General features: G+C 38.0%; 1 protein-coding gene across 1 annotated transcript in view; it reads right to left on the reverse strand.

Moving 5' to 3' along the window:
- Window positions 1–27701, reverse strand: part of SNX4 (sorting nexin 4) — a 75793-nt gene that overhangs the window by 24120 nt on the left and 23972 nt on the right. The window contains exons 6-8 of the mRNA XM_045852038.1: window positions 24618–24673; window positions 18926–18998; window positions 3411–3472 (exon numbers count right to left, since the gene is read on the reverse strand). Coding sequence (XP_045707994.1) covers window positions 3411–3472; window positions 18926–18998; window positions 24618–24673 — 191 coding nt within the window. The remainder of the gene's footprint in view (window positions 1–3410; window positions 3473–18925; window positions 18999–24617; window positions 24674–27701) is intronic.

Below are 27701 nucleotides of genomic sequence, written 5' to 3' on the forward strand. Positions count from 1 at the left end.
GTCTGTATAAGATTTCATTTAACAAAGTTCCATGCTAAAGAAGGGTTTGAAATAAACTCTCCTCATTTAACCCCAAATTTGAATAATGACATGAAAAAAATTCTGAAATGTCCTAAATTAAATGACAGCAGGCCAGAGGATGAAAGGTAAAGAAAGACAAGAGAAGTTAATCAGTTAACAGTTGCAGGCCAAAACCAGCAGAAGACTTTTTATATTCCTCAATATATGATTGTTGAAACTCTGAATTAACTTGCAGGTCATTATTTCCTCCATTACATAGAGAAAACAGGAGCAGAGCCAACCATCAGGGGCACCAATGCATCATGCCTATGCATGAACTTTCAGACTGTTGCCCACCATCAATCCAAAGGAGCAACCACTTTTTCCTTACAGACTCTGTGCCTACTGCAGAACTAGCCCTGCTTTACCTTCTCCTGTCCCTTACAACTTACATCTTTTTTTTAAAGGTGCATTTCAAGTTTTTTGTTTGTTTGTTTTTTAAAGATTTTATTTATTTATTTTTAGAGAGGGAAGGGAGGGAGATAGAGAAAGAAACATCAATGTGTGGTTACTGGGGGTCATGGCCTGCGACCCAGGCATGTGCCCTGACTAGGAATCGAACCTGCGACACTTTGGTTTGCAGTCTGCGCTCAATCCACTGAGCTATGCCAACAACTTACATCTTCCTTCTTCAGACTTAATGTATTGAAGAGCTCTGTCAGCTCCAGTATAGCAGCCTTGTCTTCTGCATCTAGCCCTGCTGCTGATGGTTTACAGTAAACATTCCAGGACCTGGTCCTTTTTTTCTGGCTAGCATAAACCCTTCTTTCAGAAAAACTTGAGACCATGAAGGTTTTATTTAACAACAAACACTTAAAATCAAGCTCAGAGATCTAATATAGTTTCTAAAAGACAGGCAGCTGGTCAGAGACACAGCTGATACTAGAATTAATTGCCAATAGTGTTGTATCTGCTAATCCCAACATACAACACTTTCGGTTTGGTTTTGTTTTTCTTATTAAAAAATGCTCTTCCACTCCACTCACCATGCAGATGACCAGAAAATAAAAAATACAGAATCATTAAATAAAATATATCCTGTGTCTGCCCTGGCTGGTGTGGCTCAGTGGATCAAGTGGCAGCCTGCGAACCAAAGGGTTGCCGGTTCAATTCCCAGTCAGGACACATACCTGGGTTGAGCCAGGTCCCCAGTAGGGGGCATGCAAGAAGGCAATCACACATTGATGTTTCTTTCCTTTCCCCTCTCTAAAAATAAATAAATAAAATCTTAAAAAATAAAATAAAATCCTGTGTCTTTAAGTTCCAGGGCACATCAAGTTTTGTGTATCCCTAAAAATGGACACGACTTTTTGAAATAAATTTGCTTGTCTATTTTCCTTGATTTTACCAAATCAATGTGCTCTTCCCACTGTCCTGTAAATTACTACCACCTGCCCCTTTGAAGCTCCAGACCCCTATCCCTTTCCTTTGCTCAGAATAGCATACAAGTTCAAATGCCTGACTTTCTCTTGAGTCTCAAATTAAATTTGTTTTTTTTCCCTGTTAATCTGTCTTTTGCCAATGTAATTATTAGACCAAATAACCAAAACATACAATATTCCAAAAACCCATCTCGCAAAAGTCTTCAGAAATTATAAAGTGAGACACACACACAAAAAGAAAATCACCAATTCTATAAGACAGTGATTTCCAATAAAATCTTGGGCATTCTGCTAAGAAAGCAAAAGGTAGCACTGCTTCAGAGTAGTTCTGATACAGGTAGACCTGGCCAGATGGCCTGGTCAGGCTCCAGAGTGAGGGAAGGGTCTCAGGAAATGGCCAAGGCAGTGGGGGTGAAAGCATGGTGCTAGCTCCACATGTGCTGGCAGGTTTTCCTATCCCCAGGCAGAGACATGGCAGGAAGAGGCCCTTTGTGGAGTCTGAATGAGGCTAGAGAGTGATGGACAAAGGGAAAAGCCCTCCTATTCCCTTCTAGCACATGGTGGAAGGGGGAGGTGCTGTGACAGAGTGATAAGACCTGTCACTCTGGCCTGGGAAAAGAGTAGGACTGGCTAGGGGAGCTGAACCCTTCTCAAGTGCACAGAAGTTTGTGCCAGGATATTTAAATGGAGGGAAGACAGAAACATAGGCCCTTCTCTCTTCCTCTGGGATCCAGTACACAGACATGTGGGCCAGAGCACTTGTGGACAGGTAAGCCCTCGAAGCCATGGCCAAGCAGCAGACCCATGCCCCCAGCATGGGAAGCAGCAGTGGCAGCTGGTGGTGCTAGTTTTGTACACAGGCTCCAGGAAGAAGCCTGAGGCCCAACAGTGATGGGGAAAGAAGCTGAGCTGCTTGAATGATTGTGCAGCGCCATCTGCCGGGTTCCCAAAGGACAATATTTTCAAATGGGAGAGGGACTCCAGAAGCAGCCTTGAACTGATCTGGCAGAGGATGGTGAGGTTTTTCTCTGGGTGTTCTGAAGGGGATGGGCTCTGAGGCAGAAGCCTGCCATTCTTCCAAATGATGCAGTTTCTGAAGAAAAGACCCCTTTCCCTTTTCACCAAACTTGTCTCCAGTGTTTGCCTATGGGTGGTGGGCAACAGAACTCCAATTTCTGTTCAGTAACAGTTTCACTACTCTGCTCAATATATTTGGTTAGCCAAAAAGCTCAATATATGCAGTTAGCCAAAATGTCCATCTAGTTTTTTCCATAAAAGACATATTTTTCAATTTCACCAATAACTTTATTGATTTGGATATTTTCAGTATGCCAGCTATCTCCCACAAGGTAGAACATTGATTGTTCTCAATTAATGTGTCCATTTGATCGCTATCAACTTCGACTGGTCTATCTAATCATGGAGCATCACCCAGCGAGAAATCTGCAGCACAATTCTTTGCAAACGACTTTTGACCTGTTCGATCAGTTGCAGCACCTTCTCCATACACCGCACAAATCTTCTTTGTATTTCAGCTCCATTTTTACCTTTCTTGAAATAATAAATAATATGCCAAAAATATTGCTTATTTTCTTCCAACTTCAATATGAAAATGGCTACACAAAAATTCACCAATTTTGGTAAGTTTTCTAAAAAAAAAAGCACACTGATATAACAGCTGTCACAACACAATCTAACAAAATTGTTTCAAATGAAGTTAAAGACAACTAAGTAATACAAAAGCCATTTCATAGAAAAAAACAAATGAACTTTTTGGCCAACCTAATATAAGACTTCCTCAACATTTTTTCTTAAAACAAAAAGTTTAAAAACTATTACTACCAGGACATCATTAAAAAAACAATCTTCTGCTTTCCAGATTCATAAATTTTCAAGAATTATAGTTCCCAGGAAAAATGCTAATTAGAGCTCACTGTTACTGGTTTTAAAAGTTTATATAATGCTTACCTGAAAACTCGCCCGTAATTCCCATGTACTTTATATACACCATAGAGTCGATCTGCTACTCTCTGGAATAAAAAAATGCTATTATATGGTCAAAGATATATACATTAAAAAAACAAAAAACGCATGCTTAGTACAATATACTTGGAAAATATGGAAAAGAAAATACTTCAATCTCCCTAAGTCTTATCACTTTTGATATAGGACATTTAAAGGCAACAATTAATATACACAGAAAGAAGTATGAAAGTGATTACATAAATATGATGACAATGAGGCAGAATAGTAAGAAGCTAAGAAAAATTGTTGGAAAGTGGAATGGGGAAACTCAGACAGATAGCTGAACAAACTGGTTGAGTATTTTACCCCTAGCTAGGTCTTGGGGACCCCCTAAATGTGCATCTCCTAAACTCTAGGTCTTGGGGACCTAGAAAGGGGTAAAACTGGCACTGGACCTCGATCCCAGGGTGGCCCTTCTCCTGGTATATTGCTGGTCATGTGGTTTAGAATCCCTGACCTTTCCTCCCTAGACATAACATCTAGTCCTCACTTGTACTTCAGATTCAGGTCCATAAAAGCAGCAAAACCAGGGGTGTGAACTAGGACCAGCTGCAATGACTAATGACCCCCTTGCCCTGGTACTAACCAATCAGTAGAGACCACGACCCTGAAAGGGCACACCTCAGAAACTGAGGAATAGTCTATTGAAATCATCTCCTAAACTCCCAGCCTTTTTACAAACCCTCAAAACAAAGCTCTTTGGGAGCAGGCCCGCACCTTTCCTATAGGGAACTGTTCCACATGGCGTGGGGAATGTAGCCTAGCCCCTGATTCGGAAAACCAACAGGGAGCGAGGTCGGCACACAGGACCCATGCCCAGGGATAGGTTTTCACACGGGGAATCAGGCCTTCATTGTATCTAAGCTGCTATAAGGCTTGCTTTTGCTAAAACTCCCTCACCCTGAATTGAGGCAGCAAATGTTTACTGCGTATCTCTAAAGTAGCTTCTTAAAATCTGTGTGAAAGCTCCCAAGTATGGAGTGTAACCAGTTCAACCACTTTTCCCCTTGATCTGCAACATCCTTCTCTTTGAAGTAATTAGCAACATTATTTCCTTTGTTATCTGTAACAGGTAATCACCTACAGTAAACTTGTGCACAGTAAATAAGGACCATCCTCAATGTAATGTACCCAGAAAAGCAATAAAAGCCTGTCCAGGCAGGGGTCAGGGCCCTCTCTCAGAGAGTGGCAATGCCATCCTTTTTTCTCCACAGGACTTCTGTAGTTCATGTGAATTTGTTTGTCGCAGCCACAACACACGGGCCCTGAGGGCCGGAGTCCACACCACTTTCCTTTCCCTCTTCTTCCCCCACAGATGTGCATCTCCTAAACTCTAAGGGACCCCATGAGACTTGCAACCAGGGGAGCAATGGGCAAAGGCAGCTCATCCAGGGCAAGCCCCCTGAACCTCTCTCCAAGGCCCCCTTTTGTATGACTTCTCACTGACCCAAGGCAGCCCCACCTAGTCTCATTTCTTTCCTATAACATCTCTAGAGAGCCAAAGCAGTCCTGCTGGACTCTCCTGTTGCTTCTTCTATCCTAAGCCCTTTCGCACTCCTAAAAACACCTGGACTCGTGTTGTGAAATATTTCTTGCACAATGTCAAGAACCCACACATTACAAGCCTGCCCAAGGCAGACTCAGTCCCAGTCCCCTTTCCAGTAACAATGCAATTTTTTTCCACACGATAATATTTTTATCCAGCAGGTTAACTGATTCCACTTTAAATAGCTGCATAAAATTCCACCTGGTGTATATATAGACTATGTAAGCATTTCTTGTTGGATATTTAGTTATCCTTAATTTTTTTAGTATTGTAAATAATCTTGTAATAAGCTTCTGACAATAAGGCTTTTCCATATTTCAGACTGTTTCCTTATGGTAAAGTCCCCAAAGTGGAATACAAGGGAAAGACTATAGATATTTTCAATTCTATTGATAGTTTTATATATAAATGCTCAACACATGCAACATACTTCTATGCTTTTATCAAGGTAATTCCTTCTAACCAACAAAAACAGTAGATTTTAATTAACAAAGGAATTATAATTCAGATAACTGGGTTGAAATATGTACTGCCTAGCCATTCGCACACATTTTACAAAAGACAAAATGTAACACCACATGTGATAATTTGCTTTACTTTCCCCCAGTTTTATGGACAGAAACTGGAAGACCAAAAGTTAATCCCAGCCCTGGCTGGGTAGCTAAATTGGTTGGCATGTTGTTCTGATGTGCCAAGGTTCCGGGTTCGGTCCCCAGTCAGAGCACATACAAGAATCAACCAATGAATGCATAAACAAGTGCAACAATAAATCACTGTTTCTCTCTCTCTCTCTCAAATCAATTTTTAAAAGTCAATCCCATATAAAACCCTAAAAAACAAAATTGTACAGAGTTTCTAAATGTAAACCCCAAGGATAAATTAGGGCCCTAATTCCTTACTCACACAGAAATAATTTGAGGAATTAGGTATTAACCATAAACAAATCTTAACCCTTTCAATACTTCAGCTTAAAGTGAACAAAACCATCACTGCAACACTTGGAGTAGGCCTAAAAGGATCATGAAACGTTTTCCATCTCACCTTGGCCTGCTCTGAAGGAACACACATCCACTAGATGAGAGAGGAGCACACTACACGTTTGCAGCTTGCTTTTTGTAGCCTTTTTGGAACACAGTCATGCTCATTACTGTTATTGTCTATGATTGCTTTCACAGCAGTGCTGAATAGATTCGACAGGGATCATATGGCCCAAAACGCTGAAAATATTTACTATCTGGCCTTCAGAAAAAGTTTGCCAACTTCTGTACTAGACTCACCTTTCAGGACAAAACTCATGGAAATGATTCTGCTTGAAACTTTCCAGGGTTGTCCCCAAGTTCTCTAAACTAGTTTTTACGGCATATTATTTGCTAATAATTTTTTCAGAATCCTATGGAGTGGCAAAGGCTGTTTTTTTTAAGTGGTTCCTTCAAGTAAGCTGGGAAACATTGAGCTAATAAAGTTTAATGGGTGTCCTCTCTACAGGACATTTTAAATCATTAAAACTATATGAATCATGACTGTTCAAGAGAGAGATACTGTTTGCAGTAGGGAACATCTTTCAGGACTGGAACGCCAAAGAATACAAAATAGAATATTCCATTCTAGACTACTAACTTTTACAGATCCTTTTACTTTTAAAGATGAAACCTCCTCCTGAGAGTTGAGCATTTTATCATCCACCTAAAATATTAATCATGAAGGAGAGGGAGAGAACTTGTTAGACAGCAACATAAGAAAAAAACTAGCCCTGGCTAGAGGACTTCCAGTCAAGATGGCAGCACAGGCAGACATGGCTTGCTTCTTTGCACAACCATGTCAAAATTACAACTAAAATACAGAATAACCATCACTCAGGAATGTCTGAAATTGAGCTGAATAAAAAGTCTGACAACCATAAAATGAAAGAAACCGCATCCATCCAGACTGGTAGGAGGGGCGCAGATGCAAAATGGGCTGGTCCCACACCCACGTGGGTGGATAAAAATTCAGGAGGACTATCTCTGGGGCAAGGAGTCCCAGACCCATTCTAGTCCCCCAGCCCAGGATTCCAGCGCCAGGAAGATAAGTCCCCACAACTTCTGGCTGCAAAAACCAGTGGGACTGAGTTGGTGGAAGAAACTTCTGGAGCCCCAAGCAGTTCCTCTTAAATAACCCACACATGGACTCACCCACACAGACTTATTCTCTCTGAGCACCAGCACTAGGGTAGCAGCTTTAAAGGCACAAGTGGTATACAGGGAGAAACCGAAGTGTCCGGCATAAAGGCGGGCAGAGGCCAGTGTCCCTGTGCTAAACTCTCCCCACACAAAGCCGGTAAACTGGTGACATAGCTAGGACTCCTTCAACCTGGCTAACACTGTTTGACCCACCTTGGAGATCGCCAGAGACTCTGTCCCACCCAACTTACAGGTCCACTCAAGCTGCTTTTCCACAAGAATGGCTGGCTTGGTATCCAAATCCTTTCAAATAAGTAACAGCTGGCTTCAGTGAGCCCTAGTGCCAGCCAGATTAGATTCACAGCTTGGCTTAGCCTGGGAATCTCCAAACTGGGAATGAGTAGCAGCCATCTCAGATTGCTTTATAGCTAAAGCAGGGTGCCCCAGAAAAAACACAGGTTGGGGCTGACCTTGGCCTACACCACTGGGGAAACCCCGGAGCCAATGCACCCCATGGACAGCTACAGACCACGTCGGAGCACCACCACCTGCTGCCCCTGCACAGCTGTACCTCCAGGGATAGCAGAGGTAGATGGTCAGTGGTCACAGCCAATCCTTACAGCTGACTGGCCTGGATAAATCCCTCCCATTGATCTGTCAACATCAACCTAGGCTCAACTACAAGAGGAAGTTGTACTCAGCCCACATGAAGGGTGCACTTCGAGTACCCAGCTTGGGTGACAGGGGAGGCTATGCCACTGGACCCTACAGGACACCTACTACATTAGGCCACACTACCAAGACACGGACTCAAAGCAGCTCTACCTAATACACAGAAACAAATATAGGAAGGCTGCCAAAACTAGGAGACAAAGAAACACGGCACAAATGAAAGACTATATCAAAACTCCAGAAAAAGAGCTAAATGCAATGGAGATAAGTAATCTATTAAATACTGAGTTGAAAACACTGGTTATAAGGATACTCAACGAAGTTAGGAGCTCAGCAACATAAAAAAGACCCAGTCAGAAACAACAGATACAGTAACTGAAATAAAGAATAATTTACAGGGAAATAACCAGTACAGCAGATGAAGCCAAGAATCAAATCAATGATTTGGAACACAAGGAAGCAAAAAACAACCAATCAGGACAATAAGAAAAAACAATCCAAAAAAATGAAGATAGTATAAACAGCTTCTGGGACAACTTCAAGAGGTTCAACATTTGCATCATAGGGGTGCCAGAAGAGAAAGGGCAAGAAATTGGAACTATATCTGAAAAAATAGTGAAAGAAAACCTCCCTAATTTGGTGAAGGAAATAGATAATCAACTCCACGAAGTGCACAGAATCCCAATTATGAGGGATACAAAGGGGCCCACTCCAAGACACATCATTATTAAAAGGCCAAAGGTTAAAGATAAAGAGAGACTCAAAAGCAGAAAGAGAAAGGAAGGTAGTTACCAGATGAGTCCCAGATGAGTGGGGGAGGGGAAGCATGAAAGAAGAGATGAAGGGATTAAGAAGTTATAAATAGGTAGTTATAGAATAGCCATAGGGGTGTAAAGTACAGTTTGGGAAATGGAGTAGCCAAAGAACTTATTCACATGATGCATGGACATGAACAATGGTGGGGGAATTGCCTGAGGGAGTAGGGAGTGCTGGGTGGAGGGGGGCAATGGGGTAAAAATCAGGACAACTGTAATAGTATAATCAATAAAATATATATATGTGTGTGTGTGTATGTATATATATATGTATATATATATACACGTGTGTGTATATATGTGTGTGTGTGTGTGTGTGTGTGTGTGTGTGTATATATATATATATATAAAAACAAACCTAGCCCTGGCTAGTATGGCTCAGTTGGCTAGAGTGTTGTGTCATGGACTGAAGGGTCATGGGTTCAATTCCCAGTCAAGACACATACCCAGGTTGAGTGTTCAATACCCAGTCCAGGCATATGCAAGAAGGCAGCCAATTGATGTTTTTTTCTTACACTGATGTCCCTCCTGACCCCCATCTCCTGCCTCCCTTTCTCTCTCTCTAAAAGCAATGAAAAAATGTGCTCAGAAGATTAAAAAATTAAATAAAAAAAAAGAACAAGAATTAAGAGCAACATAAGTACATGATACAAATCCAAAATAACTGTTTAAGGAAAAGTTGGTCAATCCAGGTAGGTAATTTTCTTTCTTTAAAGTATATCACTCCTGGCAGCTAGTATAAAAGGAGTTTCTACTACAGTAATTAGAAGTCTGAAAAATATTTTGATCCATAAGAGTATAATGAAAGGAGGTCAGAGTTTTCATCCAAAGTTTCCTCTGCAAGTGTAGCATCTCTAGGATCAATAGCAGCAGTATTAAGCAGGAAGCTACATGCTGTTCCCAAAGGGAGAGCAATACCTCTTTGAATAAAGCCCCTACTAGAGAGGTAAGGGTGCATCTTTGATTAGGGTTGCTGTTTTCAGCTCTACAAAGGCTCCTTCCTCCCCTGTGAAATTTTCTATACCCATCATCGACGTTAAATATTGTGAGGTACAAAATCCTGAGCGATTAATCCGGAATTAAAACACTCCTTTTAGTCCTCTGAAAACAGAGATATTAAAACCTATTGGGAAGTCAGCTGTATCCCAGACAGTTTAGCCCAAAGAATTAAATAGAGAAACTTGTCTGTAGTCTCAATCTAAGGCAAACCTACAACACCAAAAGGAGCAAGTGTCAAGCCTTTCCTGGAACACTTTGGAGAACATTGTCAAGAAGGCAGCTTGTAGAACACCCGATAGTACCTCCATTATCACTATAAATACAAAGCCCATTTAGGAGAAATTATTAAAGCAAAACACATCTTCCTCTACTACCCATGTAACACAACAGGTCAAGCAGGAACATGAAAAAGAACTCGTATGTCTTTGTGGCTGATTTGACAAGGGCAATGCGTGGAGTGCAGGAAAAGGTGAAAACTCAAGAAGCAAACTAGAAACCAAACAGGAAATTCACCCTAAGAACATTGTCCTCAAAAACCATCATGTTGTGGCCCTGGCTTATATCACTCAGTTGGTTGGGCACTGTCCTGCAAACCGAAAGGTCACAGATTCAATTCCCAGTCAGGGCACATGCTTGGGTTGTGAGTTTGGTACCCAGTTGGGGGGCATGCAAGAGTCAACTGATCAACATTTCTCTCTCACATCGATGTTTCTCTCCTTCTCTTTCTCCCTCCCTTCCCCTCTTTCTCGAACTAATAAAAGAAAAATAAATTAAATCATGGTGTTTCAAACACCCCATCACTTCCAGTAACAAAAAAGGAAAAGGTGACAGAAATTAGACACCAGCAAAATCTCCCTGTACAGAACCTACAGGTTTCACAGAATGGGAAATGATGAAGTCTAGACCTTGAAAGTAGCACTGTTTTGGAAATTCCGGCCAAGATGGAGGCATAGGCAGACACACTGTGCCTCCTCGCACAACCAAAATAAGAACAACAAATTTAAAAACAAAAAACAACCAGAACTGACAGAAAATTGAACTGTATGGAAGTCTGACAACCATGGAGTTAAAGAAGACACATTCATCCAGACTGGTAGGAGGGGTGGAGATGGGCAGCTGGGCAGAGAGGACTCGTGGCAAGGTGTCAGCTGGGGACAGGGCAGTCCCACATTCACATGCAGATAAATGGAGAGGAACAACTGGGGAGCAAGACAGATTGTACAAACCAGGATTCGAATACAGGGAAATGAAGCCTCATTTCAAACATCTGAATGAAAAAATCTGTGAGGGTTGAGGCAGCAGGAGAAACTCCCAACCTCACAGAAGAGTACAATGGAGAGACCCACAGGGTCCTAGAATGTACACAAGCCCACCCACCTGGGAATCAGCACTAGAAGGACCCAATTTGATCATGGGAAGTGAAGGATGTGACTGAAAACCAGCAGAGAGCAGAGCAAGTGGCATTGTTTCTTCTTGGACCCCTCTCCCACATACAGCATCACAATGCAGCAACATGGGTTGCCCTCCCCTGGTGAACACCTAAGGCTCCACCCCTTACTACGTAACAGGCACACCGAGACAAAAAATATGGCCCAAATGAAAGAACAAATCAAAGCTCCAGAAAAAATACAACTAAACGACAAAGAAATAGCCAACCTATCAGATGCACAGTTCAAAACACTGGTAATCAGGATGTTCACAAAACTGGTTGAATATGGTTGCAAATTAGAGGGAAAAAAATGAAGGTTATAAAAAGTGAAATAAAGGAAAATATACAGGGAACCAACAGTGACCGGAAGGAAACCTGGACTCAAATCAACGATTTGGACAAGGAAGAAATAAACATTCACCTGAAACATAATGAAGAAACAAGAATTCAAAGAAATGAGGAAAGGCTTAGGAATCTTCTCCAGGACAACTTTAAATGTTCCAACATCCAAATCACAGGGGTGTCAGGAGAAGAGGAAGAACATGAAATTGAAAGCTTATTTGAAAAAATAATGAAGAACTTCCCCAATCTGGCAAAGGAAATAGACTTCTAGGAAGTCCAGGAAGCTCAGAGAGTCCCAAAGAAGTTGGACCCAAGAAAGCACACACCAAGGCACATCAGAATTACATTGTCCAACATTAAAGATGAGGACAGAATCTTAAAAGCAGCAAGAGAAAAGGAGACAGTTACCTACAAAGGAGTTCCCATAAGGCTATCAGCTGATTTCTCAAAAGAAATCTTGCAGGCAACAAGGGGCTGGAAAGAAGTATTCCAAGTCATGAAAGGCAAGGACTACATCCAAGATTGCTCTATCCAGCAAAGCTGTCATTTAGAATGGAAGGGCAGATAAAGTGCTTCCCAGATAAGGTCAAGTTCAAGGAGTTCATCATCACCAAGCCCTTATTATATGAAATGTTAAAGTGACTTATCTAAGAAAAGATGATAAAGAAAAAACATGTATAGTAAAAGGACAGCAAACTCACAATTCTTAACAACCACACCTAAAGCAAAACCAAAAGAAACTAAGCAAACAACTAGAACAGGAACAGAACCACAGAAATGGAGATCACATGGAGGGTTATCAGCAAAGAGTGGGGAGGGGGAGAGAAGGGGAAAAGGTACAGAGAATAAGTAGCATAAATGGTAGGTAGAAAATAGACAAGGGGAGGTTAAAAATAGTATAGGAAATGTAGAAGCCTAAGAACTTATATGTATGACCCATGGACATGAACTAAAGGTGAGGAATGCAGGTTGGAGGGGGTGTGCAGTGTGGAGGGGGAATAAAGAGGGGAAAATGGGACAACTCTAATAGCATAATCAATAAAATATATTTAAAAAATTAAAAACTAAAAATGTAAGGGTATATGCCAATATTCACCATATATTATGCAGTATCTTTTGTATGTATTAAAGCTCCAACTTATTTCCCTTCTGTCATTCATAAATGATTGGAAGAAAATTCATTATAGTTGATATTGCTAAATTTTGATTTAAAAAATCTCTTTTTCCTAGAAATCTAATTATTCAGTTATTTATGATTTTTTTTTTTTAAGAAAGAAACTTTAAGTTGTCTTGGAGCTGCGGGTCTCAAAGTAGAGAGTTCTTCCAGGGGTTAGAGGTCAGTCTAGCCTCAGTACTTTTTTCTTTAAGTTGTGGTCCTCTATTGCATGTATCTTGTTACTAGACTTCTAAAAAAATTTCTAAGGGACTTCATGGAAACATTTTTAGTGATGGAGGTAAAGACTTTTTCAAAGAGTTTGAGGCTTTGAACAGGAGATGTGGACTTAGGGGATATTGTGTGAGATTGGGAGTTAAATGTTTTATTTAGAAGACAATGGTTTACATTTGCTCAGTTACCACAGATGCTGTGTGGGGCACATTTTCATAGAATATAGCCTTTTAAAAGTAATTAGTTTTGCTGCATAGCTTACAGACGCCTCAAATATACTTAGCATGTCAGCTTCTTTCCATTCCTGTAACAAGAACAAATGTAAATTGAAGAATCTTTATATAAAAAAGTAAACTTCACAAGCTGCTCTGGACTAATACTTTGCTTGACAAAGTTCTTAAAATTTTACTTTTTTTGTCCATATTAAGACAGCGTCTAGAAATATGTTATGAAATCATTTGAAAAATTATTAAATAATGTATTTCTTTAAAAGTCTAATATTTAATATTATAAAGAATGGTCTCAAACTTTCAAGTGCACTTTGAATTTCTTCTCTAAATTGTTAAAGTTATTGATGATCTCATTTATAAACACTAAATTCTGTCACCTGTCATTTTACTTTTATTCATTTAAATGTGTTCTTTATTTTTAAAAGATTTATTCATTTATTTTTAGAGAGAGGGGCAAGGAGGGAAAAAGAGAAGGAGAGAAACATCAGTGGTGGTTGCCTCTCATGCACCCCCAACTGGGGACCTGGCTTGCATCCCAGGCATGTGCCCTGACTGGGAATCAGACCAGCAAACCTTTGGTTTGTAGGCGGGCACTCAATCCACTGAGCCACACCAGACAGGTTCTTATGTGTATTATAAAAATTATTTTATGATCTCTTACCTAAATAAAAAATACTTGCAAATGAAAAAAAAAGGGCAAGAGTTTTCATCCTCCAGAAAGGTGAGCAACTCCATGAGGAACTAGTTTACTCATGAACTAGGCAACAAGTAGACACTCTGCAATTATTAGACCAGCAGTGTTTCTGGTGTGAACTATTCATGGAAATAAACTGTTTTAGTCACTAAAACATGGAGTGACTTATATCTAGATCATCAGGGCTGTGAGAAAGAAGAGGAAGCAAATAAAAACTATAAACTTAGACCAAAAATCATAATATCTGACGAAAAGGAAAGACAAAAATGGCAGAAAAATAAAATATAAATTACTAAAACCTGAAACCAGATTAATTCAATGGGTGGCAGTAATCAAGAATACTGGTGCCAGGAAAAGGGGGCTATACCCAATGACTGAGTCTAGACTGCTTTTCAATTTCTTTCTTTTTGCCAAGTCTTTCTTTTGAAAATTGATCATCTGACAATTGACAGAGAAGAGCTAACACCTAGCTGATTCTGTAACAATAGGAGAAATATGACAAACTCATCCTAACATCCTACCCAGCTCTGAATCATTTGTACTTATGATAAGAATGTCTTCTTGCCCTGACTGATGTGGATCAGTGGATTGAGTGTGGGTCTGTAATCCAAAAGGTTGCCAATTCGATTTCCCATCAGGGCACATGCCTGGGTTGCAGACCAGGTCCCCATATGGGGGTGTGTGAGAGGCAACTAATTGATGTATTTCTCCCATATCAATGTTTCTCTCCCTTTTTCCCTCCCATCCCCTATCTCTAAAAATAAATAAATAAAATCTTTAAAAAAATAATAAAGTCTTCCCTATATTCACTGAAACTCCAGGGAATTAGATATTAAAAAGAACAAAGTTTTATGGCATCCTATTAAATGATCTTATTTTGAAAATCTGGAAACATACAGTTTTTCTTTTCTTTTGAATTATCTCCTGAGAAGCCAAACACTAAGATTTTAGACTCATGATACTACCAAAATGGTTCCCAAAGGAGCAGTATGTAATACTCAATGCTGCCATCATCACTAAATTTCACACTAGATATTACCACCTACAAATTAAATGTTAAATAGTATCTCAATATTATAATTTGTATTTTTAGAGTATTAGCAAAGTTAAACACCCCATCCCCACCGCCTATTTTAAATTTGACTTCCCCTAGAAAGGCAGTGTATGTGGTAGGAATAAGGGATTTGAAGTCAGACAAATGTAAACTCGAATTCCATTTCCTTCTTGCTTTAGAGTTTGACTTTGGAGACTATATTAAACCACTCCAAGCCTTACTATTATACCTTCCTCTGTGAAATGTGAAAACAATCTTCAACATATGACTATGAGGATTAAATAAGATGACATTTGTAAGGTTCTTGGCAATAAGCAAGCTGATCAGTGAAAATCAGTTCTCTTCTCCCTCAATCTGCTTTTATTCATGTTCTTTATCAACAGGCATTTGTAGTTGGTCAAAAGCATGGGTTCTGGAGTCAGACAGACAAAAGTTTAAATTCTGGCTCCACACATTTATTTGCCACTGTGGTATTAGGCAAACTACTCAACTTCATTTGCCCTGTTTCCTAATCTACAATGTGCGTACAATAAACAGTATCTACCTTCAAAGACCTACTGGGGAAAGTAGATAAGAATAATATACAGTGGTGCATAACTGTTAGATATCAATATTATTTTCTTTTGTTTTAGTTTCTAAAACTAAAAGATCTTATTTGAGTCTCATAACTCTATGAATAAATAAGGTACACATTCATATAACAAATATTTATTCAGCACTTCTATATGCCAGGCAGATATTCCCATTTGCCAGCAAAGAAAAAAAAAACTCTGAAAAGTTACTAGATTTGCCAAAAGGCCCTGGTAAATGACAAACCTAGACTCTCCCAGTCGAAAACCATCTGCTCTTTCTGGCTGTTCGATTTTGATGTCCTAAAGATTTAATTCTTTAACTTACCTATAATTTATTTTTTGCCTTTTCTAGTTTTCTCATCTTTGACAGAAAAGACAAGTCAATTAATTCTATTTCCACATCTGTTAACAAGTCATTAAGGCTTTTTCATGATGCTCTGAATGTTACAAAAAGGCCCTTCCCGTGGTACTTTCTGCACTATTTACAGGCTTGTCAGTGTTGCGCTTTAACCTCCTACTTTTACTTTTGTGTTACTGTCCATGACTAAATAGCCTTTCTCCCAATTTTAGAACAATCAGAATTTTAGCTAATCATAAAGCATTCTGTATTTTTCATTGGCATTTCTCTCATTTAGACATTTAATTTCAATGTGACTCACAGATCAAGTGCTACCTTTCCTTTGAAGAGTTCAAGCTACCTTTCATATCAATAGTTTCTGAAGCTGAATTCATTAAGTTGAGGATAAATTTCCATACTAAGAATTCTCTCACTTGAGCATTACAAACTCTTTGATGACAAGGTTGATTTCTTTAGAGGTTCTTGTCATATACACAGTAGTAACCAGTTGTATTAGTAGTTTATAACTAAATTCAAAAACCAATGTTATCTTACTGCTTTTTCAGATCTTTTTAAACATACTTACTGTTAGCATATACTCTGTACATTCATTTACTCATCCAATTACTATGCAGTAAGTGTCTACTGTGAGTCAGGCATTATTATAGGGAATTAGCAATGAGAGAGCAAAGCTCCTGTTCTTGTGGAGCTCACGTACAATCGATCATTAACAAATGAGTACAGAATACAATGTTGGACAGTGTTGCTATAAAGACAACAGCATTGACAGAAAATGACCAGGAAATGATAGAAAATTGCATTTTATTTTATATAAGATGCCCAGGAAAGATTTCTGTGAAGAGGCATTTGAGCCAAAAACTGAATAATGAGGGAAAACAGGCCAAAGGAGGATCTTTTAGGGTGGGAATAACAGTACAGGCATGGGAAAGAACAAATAAAAGTCCTAGGGCAAAAACCAGTTTGGCATGGTTGAGAATAGTTAAAAGGATTAACAGTGGAGTCTAGAGAGAATATAAAAAGAAATACAAAAAACGCTGTGTGGGACATTCTTTAAAATTTTTCTTTAATATCATAGTTAAATTTTGTTATGATCTTTAAAGGTTATTAATCACATTTTTTAAGAGGGAGAGAAACATCAATGTATGTCGCCTCTCGTGCGCCCCCCACCACCGGGTACCCAGCCCGCAACCCAGGCACGTGCCCCGACCAGGAATCAAACCAGTGACCCCCTGGTTCGCAGGCTGGTGAGTCACACCAGCCAGGGCATTTAATCACATTTTTAAATACACTTTAAAATACTAGCAGAAAACCAAATATAATCACTTTCATATGTTGCCTTGTGACAATTTTCTTACTTGTTTTACGAAAGGAATCATCCATATTTTAAGGCTACGTGATATGCAGCACAGCCTCACAATGACAACCATTTCTCGCTCCTTTAGGTCTCCCTTATATTCACTGTGCTTTGTGAATTTTCTGAGTTTTTCACTGTTAAAATTTGTCCAGTTCACCACTCATCTCTGAAATTTCTGATAAATCTAATTCTGGCTGGTTTTTCTGCTTTGTCTCCTAGTTTCTTCTGGGTATGAAAGAACCTGTCAATACCTGGGGTTAGTCATGTGACTGCTTAATAGCTACCTTTGCCTGCCCAAGACTCCCAGAACTGTTTGTACTCCTGCTAAATGAAGCTTTCCACAGTGTCCCCTTTCCCTTTGGTTAAAGGCCTTTTAAAAGGAATACAGCTTGCATAATCAGCCAGACCTCGGATTTAAGTAAATTCCCCAAGTTTTCTGGCACAGAAGACAAAGCAGTATAAATTATTCTTCCATTCTTCTGGATTTTCTGTCTCTACCTCCACTTTCCACAAGAACTGCTGCCTCATTTGTTTGGGTAATCTGAAGGCAACTAAAGATCTAAAAATTGTATCTCATTAATCCATAGTCCTTTCCAATACTTAGATCTTGGCTGTAGCCTAATAATTCACACAGGTACCATTTCTTTTCCTAAAAAGTATATTACAATTTATTTAAGGACTCCAAAGGTACTCAGAATGGTTAAAGGGGACACTGGACCAACATGGGACTCTTCAATGTTTTTACACTTACTGTGGAAATCTTCAAACATACAAAAAGTAGAAAATAGGAGGATATTTTTCCATTTCCCAACACTCACCAACAATTATTATATGGCCAATACAGTTTCACCTAAAACTGTCCCTACTCTCCACCCTTTACCAGTAGATTCTTTTATTAAAATAAATCCTAGGTAATATATTTCATTTCAGGAAGACTACAATCAGCATAAGATGTGATCCTCGACCTGGTAACGCAGCATCTTTCGAGCCTTAAGGCAAGTTCTAAGTCTCCTCTAGGTTTACCTCAAAGGATCAGAGTGGATGACACAATTTTCCAGGTACACTGATTTACCCAAAACTATTTTTCTTCATGTCTGTTACAGCTAAATTATATGCTAAGTATAATGATTATTCCTTGATTTCTTGTTCCTTTTGTCATGGCAGACCTAATATTACGTCAAGTAAGTTTATTTAGCAGAATTTAACAGCACAGACACTAGATGGCCTAACATAGTGATTTTCAACCTTTTTCATCTCATGACACACATAAATTACTAAAATTCTGCAGCACACCAAAAAAATATATTTTTGGCCAATCTAACAAAAAAAAAAAGGAATAATTTTGATTTATTCACACCAGTGGCTATTGTTCTGTAGGCTGTTGTCTTTTTTTTTGGCCAATTGAAAGAAAAGAGTGCCCCTGACCGACCCAGGGTCGGTGCCCCTGACTAAATAGGCACTGCATGTTTTAAAAATTCTTGGGGCACACCAGTAGAAAACTGCTGGCCTAACATATATAAACTATTTCACAAACCTTGAAAAAAACATATTATCATATGTAGACATAAAATCCCATTTATTAAATTATATTTCCAACACTGAAACACATCTTTTGACAAGATGTCACAGCAACCATATACAAACAATAAACTAAAATTCTTCAAGTTGTTTATGCCAGAAAACATTTCACATTTTTTTTAAATGCAGTTTGGATGATAAATACACCAAACCTAAATGTAAAAATCAGTTAAACGTTACAAATAACACCCATTACTTAAAAACATAATGATAAAATGAGCAGTACTTCATTACAGGTATGTGTCAAAAAATTCTCGGAGACCACTTACCGCTCTGACTCGAAGAAGATGTGAGATGACTGACTGAAGTTCATCACTGTAGTGCTTTAGTTCAGTGAATCTCCTGAAACAGAAAACAAATAACACATAATTTTTCTCATGAAAGAAACATCAAAATCTGAAAGATAAAACAGTACAGCTATCCCTTGAACAATGCAGGTTTGAGCTGTGCAGGTCTACTTATATGTGGGCTTATTTTCAATGAACAGGGTAAATAAAACATATTTTCTCTTCCTTCTGATTTTCTTGGTATATACTTCTCTCTAGCTTACTTCATTGCAAGAATACAGTATATAATACATAGACTGTACAAAATATGTGTTAATCAACTGTTTATGTTATCAGTGAGGCTCTCAGTCAACAGTAGGCTATTTGTAGTTAAGTACTGGGGGAGTCAAAGTTACATGCGAATTTTCATCTGTGCAGGGGGTGGCAGTTGGTACCCTAACTCTTTCATTGTTCAAGGGTCAACTGTAGTTCTTGAGAATAAGAAAAATTATTCCATTTAACCATATGCTGGCTTTGAACATTTATACACCAATACAAATTTTTAAAATTCTAAAATAAAACAACTATACTTTCTTTTGATATTTTTAAAGCCAAGAAAAGATGTCATACTTCATAATTTGTGGTGAGACTAAGACAGAGATAGCTATTTCTTGGTATTAACAATTACTTGAAAACAAAAAAACTGGAAATAGCTTATGAAGTTAAAAAAATCTCATGGTACAGACATAAACTCATGGTCTCTAACCTCAATCTTAATGCTGCCCAGTAATCTGTTTTCCAAATCTAGTAACTATCATTCTTCATTAAGACCTGAAACTTCTAATACTACTATCTAATACTACTATCTGTCACTCTCTCACCAAGCTTCAAAGATTAAACAGAAGACATCAGATAGGAACTACCTCCACCTCCTACCAGCAGCAAACTTAGAAACTTTCCAATATTACACCATTTCTTCCCTCCCTCTAGGATCCTTTTTCCCCGTCTAATACTTTAGATTCTATCCCAGCTAAACTCCACATTCCTCTTTTCCAACTTCCTCTCTCTACAAGATCCTTCTAATTAGTACATCAATTAATTTAGGGTCTATCCTAGATTAAAGCACACACGCACATTTTCTGACAACACACCCAAATACTAACACCTTCTCAAATACTCCTTTCACAGCCACACTTTTACAAGGCATCATCTCTCTAGCAATGACCACTTCTTTCCTCCCCATTCACTCTTCAGCCCACTACAATCTAGTCTCACCTCCAGCACTATAGTGGAGAAACATTCCCAACAAAGTCACCTACTATTTGCATGTAGCTAAAATCAACTGATGTACTTTAGTCCCCATCTTACTTGATACTTCCAGCAATGCAACAGCTGACCTCACCCTCCTCAAAATTTGTTCCCTTGACATCCGTGTTATCTTCTCATGATTTTCTCTTTACTCTCTGGTCACACCTGAAGTCTCCCTGGCAGTACTCACTTCCCTCACCCATCTCTTACACTCCAACTTTAGTATGCCAGGAATGCCTGAAGTATTTATCGCCCTGGCCAGGTAGCACAGGTGATTGGAGCATCATCCTATACACCAAAAGCAACCAATCAATGTTTCTCTCTCACACTGATGTTTCTTTCTCTCTCCTTTCCTCTCTCTCTAAAACCAGTAAAACATCCTCGGATGAGGGTTTAAAAAAAAAAGCAAGCCCTGGCCCAGTGGTTGCAGGGCAGATGCCTAGTTTGCAGGTCTGATCCCTGGTTGAGGCTCATACGAGAGGCAACCAATCAATGTTTCTCCCTTACGTCAATGCCTGTCTGTCTGTCTCTCTCCCGGCTTCCTCTCTCTCCAAATTAATAAACGTATCCTTGTGTGAGAGTTAAAAAAATGCCTTAAGTGTTCATTAAAAGACACTACTGAGGGCCTCTCAGTAAGAAAAAGTTGTGCATAACCACCACAGCTGTACACAGAGGCCCCAGTGGGACTCAGGAATCTAAATTTATAAAAGCTCACCCACAAGATTCAGATGCCGGTAATCTACAGATTACACTTTGGAAAACACCTTTATAGTGTTGACTTCTTTGGGGTTCAGTTCTGGGTCCTCCTCCATCTTATAATCAATCTTTCAATCTTTATATACTATGGGACTTATCAATCACAAAGCTTCACAATGATGATCTACATGATGCTGAAATTAAATTTCTACCTCTACCAACTCACTCTCTCAAATGCCAGATCTCTAAAGCCAACTGACTAGCAGACATCTGTACTTGCTCATATACAAAGCTCATCTTATCCTCTCCGACTTCTCCAAAGCTCTCCCCTCTATGTTCCCCAGGATTTTAAAGATGGAAAGAAACCCGGGTGCCATCTTTATTTCCTCCCCCCACATCCCACACATTCTACTAATCACTTGGTTTACATCCTAAATATTATCACATACAAGTAGAAGACCCAAGGTCCTCCTCTTTATAGCTCTTAACAGTCTAGTTTTAAGAAAGATAAATCTGCATGAAGCAAGTATCATTTTGGTAATCCTTCTGAAATAATCTTTCTGGTTTTCTAGATTTTAAGAAAGGACAGAATAAAAGTATATTAGTGATGTAAACTATTTTAGTAATGGCATGAATAATAATTAATCTATTAGGCCAGCTAGATATAGAACAGAGATTCTGTATATTAAGAATTAACAATAACTGATGTAGATAATTCTCTAATCTAGAACTTAAGTCAAATTCTATTACTCATTACACAGTAACTATACACTTTAACAAGAACTTAGAAGTAAACAACTGCCTTGGTTATGATACTCATCGTTATCACATTTAAAATTTTATACAGTCACACACCACTTAATGACAGGGACATGTTCTAAGAGATTTTGTCATTGTGCAATCATAAAATGTACTTACACAAACCTTAATGGTACAGCCTAATGATTTTCAACCTTTTTAATCTCATGGCACAAATAAATTACTAAAATTCTGCAGTATACCAAAAAATATACTTTTGCCCATCTGACAAAAAAAATAGGTATAATTTTGATGCATTCACACTAGACAGCTACTGTTGTTGTGGTTGCTGTTGTTTTTTTTTTTTTTAACTTGACAATCTAGGGGAAAAGAGGTCAGTCCCCCTAACTAAACAGTCAGGTAATGCAGGTTTTAAAAATTCTTGCAGCGCACCAGTGTGTCACAGCACAATGGGTGAAAAATCGCTTGTGTAGCCTATTGCTCCTAAGCTACAATGCTGTACAGCACATTACTACACAAAATACAAGATTAAATCAAGCACAAGAGAAAATGAGGCAATCAACAGATGTGGTGAGCATGAGGTGTATGAGGCTCTTATAAGTGTAACATGGCATACAGTTTTACAGCAAACTGTTTTTATACATAGAACGAGTACACTGTAAAATAATAAGTAGTACGGTAATACATGAACCAGTAACATAGTTGTTTATTATCATTATCAAGCTTTATGTACCATACATAATTGTGTATGCTGTACTTTTTATACAGTGGGCAGACCAGTAGGTTTATTTACACCAGCATCACCACAAACAAGCAAGTGAAGACATTTGAGACAGCTAAAACTTCACTAAGCAATAGGAATTTTTCAGGTCCATTATAATCTGAGGGGATCAACACTGTATTTGTGGTCTGTTGTTAACCAAAACGCTGTTAAGTGGCATGTGACTGTATATAATACAGGTATTAAATGAAATTTAGCTATCTAGAAAAGCTAGTTAGGTCAGAAAAGGGAAGACAAACATTCAGTTGACAAAATATTTTTCATTAAATTGGAAAACATTCCATTGAAAAATATTAATATTAAAATATTCATTTAAAAAGTCAACATACTCTAGTGAATGTACACCCACCAATGTCATAAGCTTTGCTTGTAAGATATTCCAAAGCTTTTTTCAGAGGATAACATAATGTTAGTTCTTACTCTAAAGAACATCTCTTATATACCATGGATATCATATTTAACCCTTAAAAAGACTCAGTGGAACCTTAAATGCATATTATAAAGTGAAAGAAGCCAATCTGAAAAGGCTACATACTATATGATATGACATTCTAGAAAAGGTAAAACTATGGAGTCAGTAAAAAGCTCAGGGGCTGCCAGAGCTATGGGGTGGCAGGGATAAATAGGCAGGGCAAAGAGGACTTTAGGGCAGTGAAAATACTTTGTACGATACTATAATAATGTATACACTTGTAAAACCCATAAAATATATAACACCAAGAGTGAACCCTAAAGTAAACTATGCTCTTTGGGGTAACAATGATGTGTCAATGTAAGTTCATCAATGGTAACTAATGTACCACGCTGGTGGGGATGTTGACAGACTGGGAGAAGATATGGGTGTGTAGGGTGGAGTTCATACGTAGGGGCAGTGGGCATATGGGAGCTCTATACTTTCTGCCCAATTTTGCTGTGGACCTAAAACTACTCTAGGTCCTGGCTGGTGTGACTCAGTTGGTTGGAGCATCATCCCATAAACTGAAAGGTCACAAATTATATTCCCGATCAAGGCACATACCTAGGTTGTGGGTGTAAGAGATAATTGATCCATGTTTCTCTTTCATATCAATGTTTCTCTTCCTCTCTTTCTCCCTCCTTCCCTTCCCCTCTCTCTATAACCAATAAGTATGTCCTTGAGTGAGGATTAAAAGAAAAAATAACTACTCTAAGAAATCAAGTAGATTAAAAAAACCTCAACAGCTACCATCACGATTTCCTAATTAACAAAACTTTAAAACATTTAATTTTAATTCAAAATTCATCTTAAAAACCAAAGGTATTATGTTAATTTATTATGGTTTACAAAGTCAGGAATAATAGGTCATCAGACAATGCATATTTGGCCTTTGTCTGCTAGAATTTACACTACATAGAAATTAATGCTGAAGGCCTAACTAGAGAAGTTCTAACAGACCTTTCATAAACTTGGTCACCAAAAATAAAAAAGCCTCATCCACTTAAGCAAATTTCTAACCGAAAAACTCAGCTGAAGCAAACACCAGGTGAAAGTCCATATATTGAAGAGCCTGATTTATCCACCAAATTCAAAGAATGAGCAAAACCAAAATCTTAAGAAATACCTAGGTCGTATTCTAAGAAAATTATTGCTGAATACACTAGCTTCCTTTACTATGGAAATGCTCCCACAAACACCAAACTGATATTAATGAAGTCAAGTAACTGTCATATAAATACATTTCCATGAAATTATTATAATAGTATGCATTATCTATCAAGTTTTCTTGGTATGCAAAGGAGAAAGTTTATTATTAAAATATACATGTAATAGACAATCTTCTTAGTTTGACCTTTGTATATATTTGACAAGCAAAGTCATATGAGAAAAACTATCTTATATGAAATTAAAATAGCTTTTCTCACTTTTCTGATACCTTCAACATTTTAAAAATTCATCTAGGAAAAAGCAGTTTTAATTTTCTAAAACTTCAGACAGTTTCAACCTTAAACCCAATAAAGTTACCAAATTTTTAAAATCAGTTTTAGACTATAAAAGGATTTCACTGTATGTGAATTACTATTTAAAATATTTAGCAAATGAAGTGCATACATTCAGAAATGAAAAATTAAATAGACTGATAGGCAGGCACCATTCAAAACAACATTGTAACTGTTATTAAAACAAAACCTTACTTGTCTGGGTTTTTCACTCTGAATGTTGCATTAAGCGCTTTTAACCTGGAGTCTGCCTGGAAAAAATAATTTATTCACTTAATATAATTACATTTCAGGGTATAAATCCAAACAGTTTTATTTTCCCTTTAAAATTAAGATGCTCAAGTACAGTTTTCTTCATATCATTTGTGTCAAACACATTCAACATACCTAAAAAAACAGCTTAAACACAACAAAAATGATGTTATAATCATGTAAACTGAATACATGGCATTCAGTGATATTGAAGTAAAACAACTGTAAACACCAACACACTAACAGGCATATGGCTCTGCATTATTATAACTCAGAATAGATCATATGAGAAAAGTAGTTAACTTTTTCTCTAAATCAGGTAAAGCAAAATTTAGTATATATAAGTTAAACTAAATAAAACTACTGCTTTAAATACTGGGCACTACTGAGCATAGTTCTCAGGTGGAATCCAAACCAAATATACACTGGTTTTTCTCATTTTCATGATCAGTATTTTAGAAAAGAAATATGAAAACACCTGTACTAATGTAAAACAAGCTAGATGACATCAAATTACTTACTCGCTGGCAGAAAATGTTACAAGACAACACAACTTTTAAACTATCCTTCTTTATTTTCAGGTAACTGCTCTCAAAAGAGAGACGGAGGGAATCTACGCTAAATAATAATTTCATCGTATGAATTTATACTCAATAGATCTAAAATCCTATCCTAAATTCTCATTAAAAAAAAATTACTTTTCTGACCAAGCACAGAAACTATAGGGTTCAATAAATGATAGCTCAATCAGGAATCAATTTTATAATGTGGTTTGGTTTTTAAAATCCCAGTCAGCTTAAAAATTTTACATTAGTCCAACTTCCAACCGATAATTACAAATACTCCCAAAATACTAAAACAAAACCAAAACACTAGGGCTGCCTAGATTACTTGGATAAGAAAAAATTTTAAATGTAGCAAATATGCTACTCCACAAACTCAGACTCCCTGAACTTCAGACCAAAAGAATTCCAAAGGGTTATCAAGAATATCTAAAGAAACTCAATTTGTCACTGATTTCAGAGGATTCTCGTATTTCTAAAATCAGTATTTTACCAATTCATGACCTTTCTTATATTTCAAGGGCATACCAGCTAATAATAAAGCATGTGAAAGTCCTTACAAATAAAAGCACTTATAAATTTAAGACATATATTATTCCCTTATGTACTTTAAGCTAATTAAAATCACTAAATAACAAAGTGTTCATGACTTCATAGTCACCTGCAAATGTGATTTTTAAAATGAGGATGAAATTACATGAAAACCATCAGCAAGAAAGAAAATTTTCATTTGTACCTTTTCTTAGATCTCATACTTCTTAATACAACCAATTCACTTTTTACTTTTTACCAATTTAGAAGTCATATAAAATGTAAACATCACCGCCCTACTAACCTTTGCTTACCAAACACTGTCAGATCACGTCCATCACAACCATCTCAATCTGCTCATCATTTCACAAGATTCCATAAAAAGAGAAGCTGCCTAAAATGTCACCAAACCAGAAACTTCTCCCCAAAGCTAGATCTCTAAAAAACTACCTGAGCTGCTGCAAATTTGACAGGTTACCATCCATGTTATAAGAAGCCCTTACAGAAGTATTAACTACCAGATATAAAATAAGTCATGTGTATGCAATACACAGTATAGGAATAAAGTCAGTAACACTGTAATAACTGTGTAAGTGACAGATACTAGACTTACTGTAGTAATTACTTTGTAAGTTATATAAATGTTGAATCACTATGTTGTATACCTGAAAATAATACAATAGTGTCTGTCAACTATAATTAAAAACAATGTTTAGTCCTGGATGGGGTAGCTCAGTGGATTGAGTGCCGGCCTGCAGACCAAAGGGTCGCTGGTTTGATTTCTAGTCAGGGCACATGCCTGGGTTGCGGGCCAGGTCCCCAGTAGGGGGCACACAAGAGGCAACCACACACTGATGTTTTCTTTCTCACTCCCTTCCCCTCTCTAAAAGTAAATAAATGAAATCTTTTAAAATAAATAAATTAAAATGTTTAAAATAATAAAATTAAAAAGCCCTCACATCATTATTTCATACAACCCTATTGTATTTCCTTTAACACAGCACTCATTTGAATTGTTTGTTTCTTAGCTGTCCACTGGAATGGAAGAGCCATTTTTTAAAAATCACAATGTGAATGGTGCCCCCTGGAGTTGCAAAACAGCTGCCATGGCAATACTGTGATCTGCTTTCTCCTTTATTCATTGCTGTATTCCAATGGCTCCAATGCCTGGCACAACACAAACATACAATAAATATTGGCTGAATGTCAAAAAACAACTATTCTATATCCCCAACTTACTAACTTTCCCAAGTTTTCCTTTAAAACCCACCTCCCCATCACTTTCCAACTCCTATTATGTACTTACTTTCCTTGTCCTGGACCTGGTCTTTTCTTTATTTCATTTCCTGATTTTCATCTTCCCTCCAACCTTTCCTAGTAAACCACTACACAGCGTGGCCTGTCTAACACTGGCCCCCAAGGCTGACTCCACTGTAGGTCTCTTATTATTTGGGTCTCAGCTCAAATTTTATTAATCTCTTCAACCACATGACCCAGTTTGCCCAGAACATTCCTGGTTTACACCTGTTGTCCTAATCTAATGGGTAATAGTGTGCCCCCTTTTATTTAGTATCCCCATTTTGTCACCTATCTCAAAATAACCCCTGGGGAAAATACCCTCTGCTGTCACACTCTTTCACAGTGATGACTTACTGCCTTTATATCACTTATAACTACTTTAAAGTATCTCATTTAAATGTTAACTTAATGTCTCTAAGTACTAAAATCTATGCTCCATAAGAACACGGGGTTTATGTTTCCAGCTACTTTACTAGGAGGTACCAGCAGAGATCCCAAGAGCCAAGATCTCTGGCAGTCCCTGCTCCAAACAACAGACAGGGTTCCAGATTCTTCTGAGTCAGACTAAATTCATATAAGGTTTGGGCATATGAATGACACTTTCATGTAAGTAACTTACTGAGTTAAAATATTA

The sequence above is a fragment of the Phyllostomus hastatus genome, unplaced genomic scaffold (assembly GCF_019186645.2).
Source record: "Phyllostomus hastatus isolate PE091 unplaced genomic scaffold, TTU_PhHast_1.1 phas_contig_86, whole genome shotgun sequence".
NCBI lineage: Eukaryota > Metazoa > Chordata > Mammalia > Chiroptera > Phyllostomidae > Phyllostomus > Phyllostomus hastatus.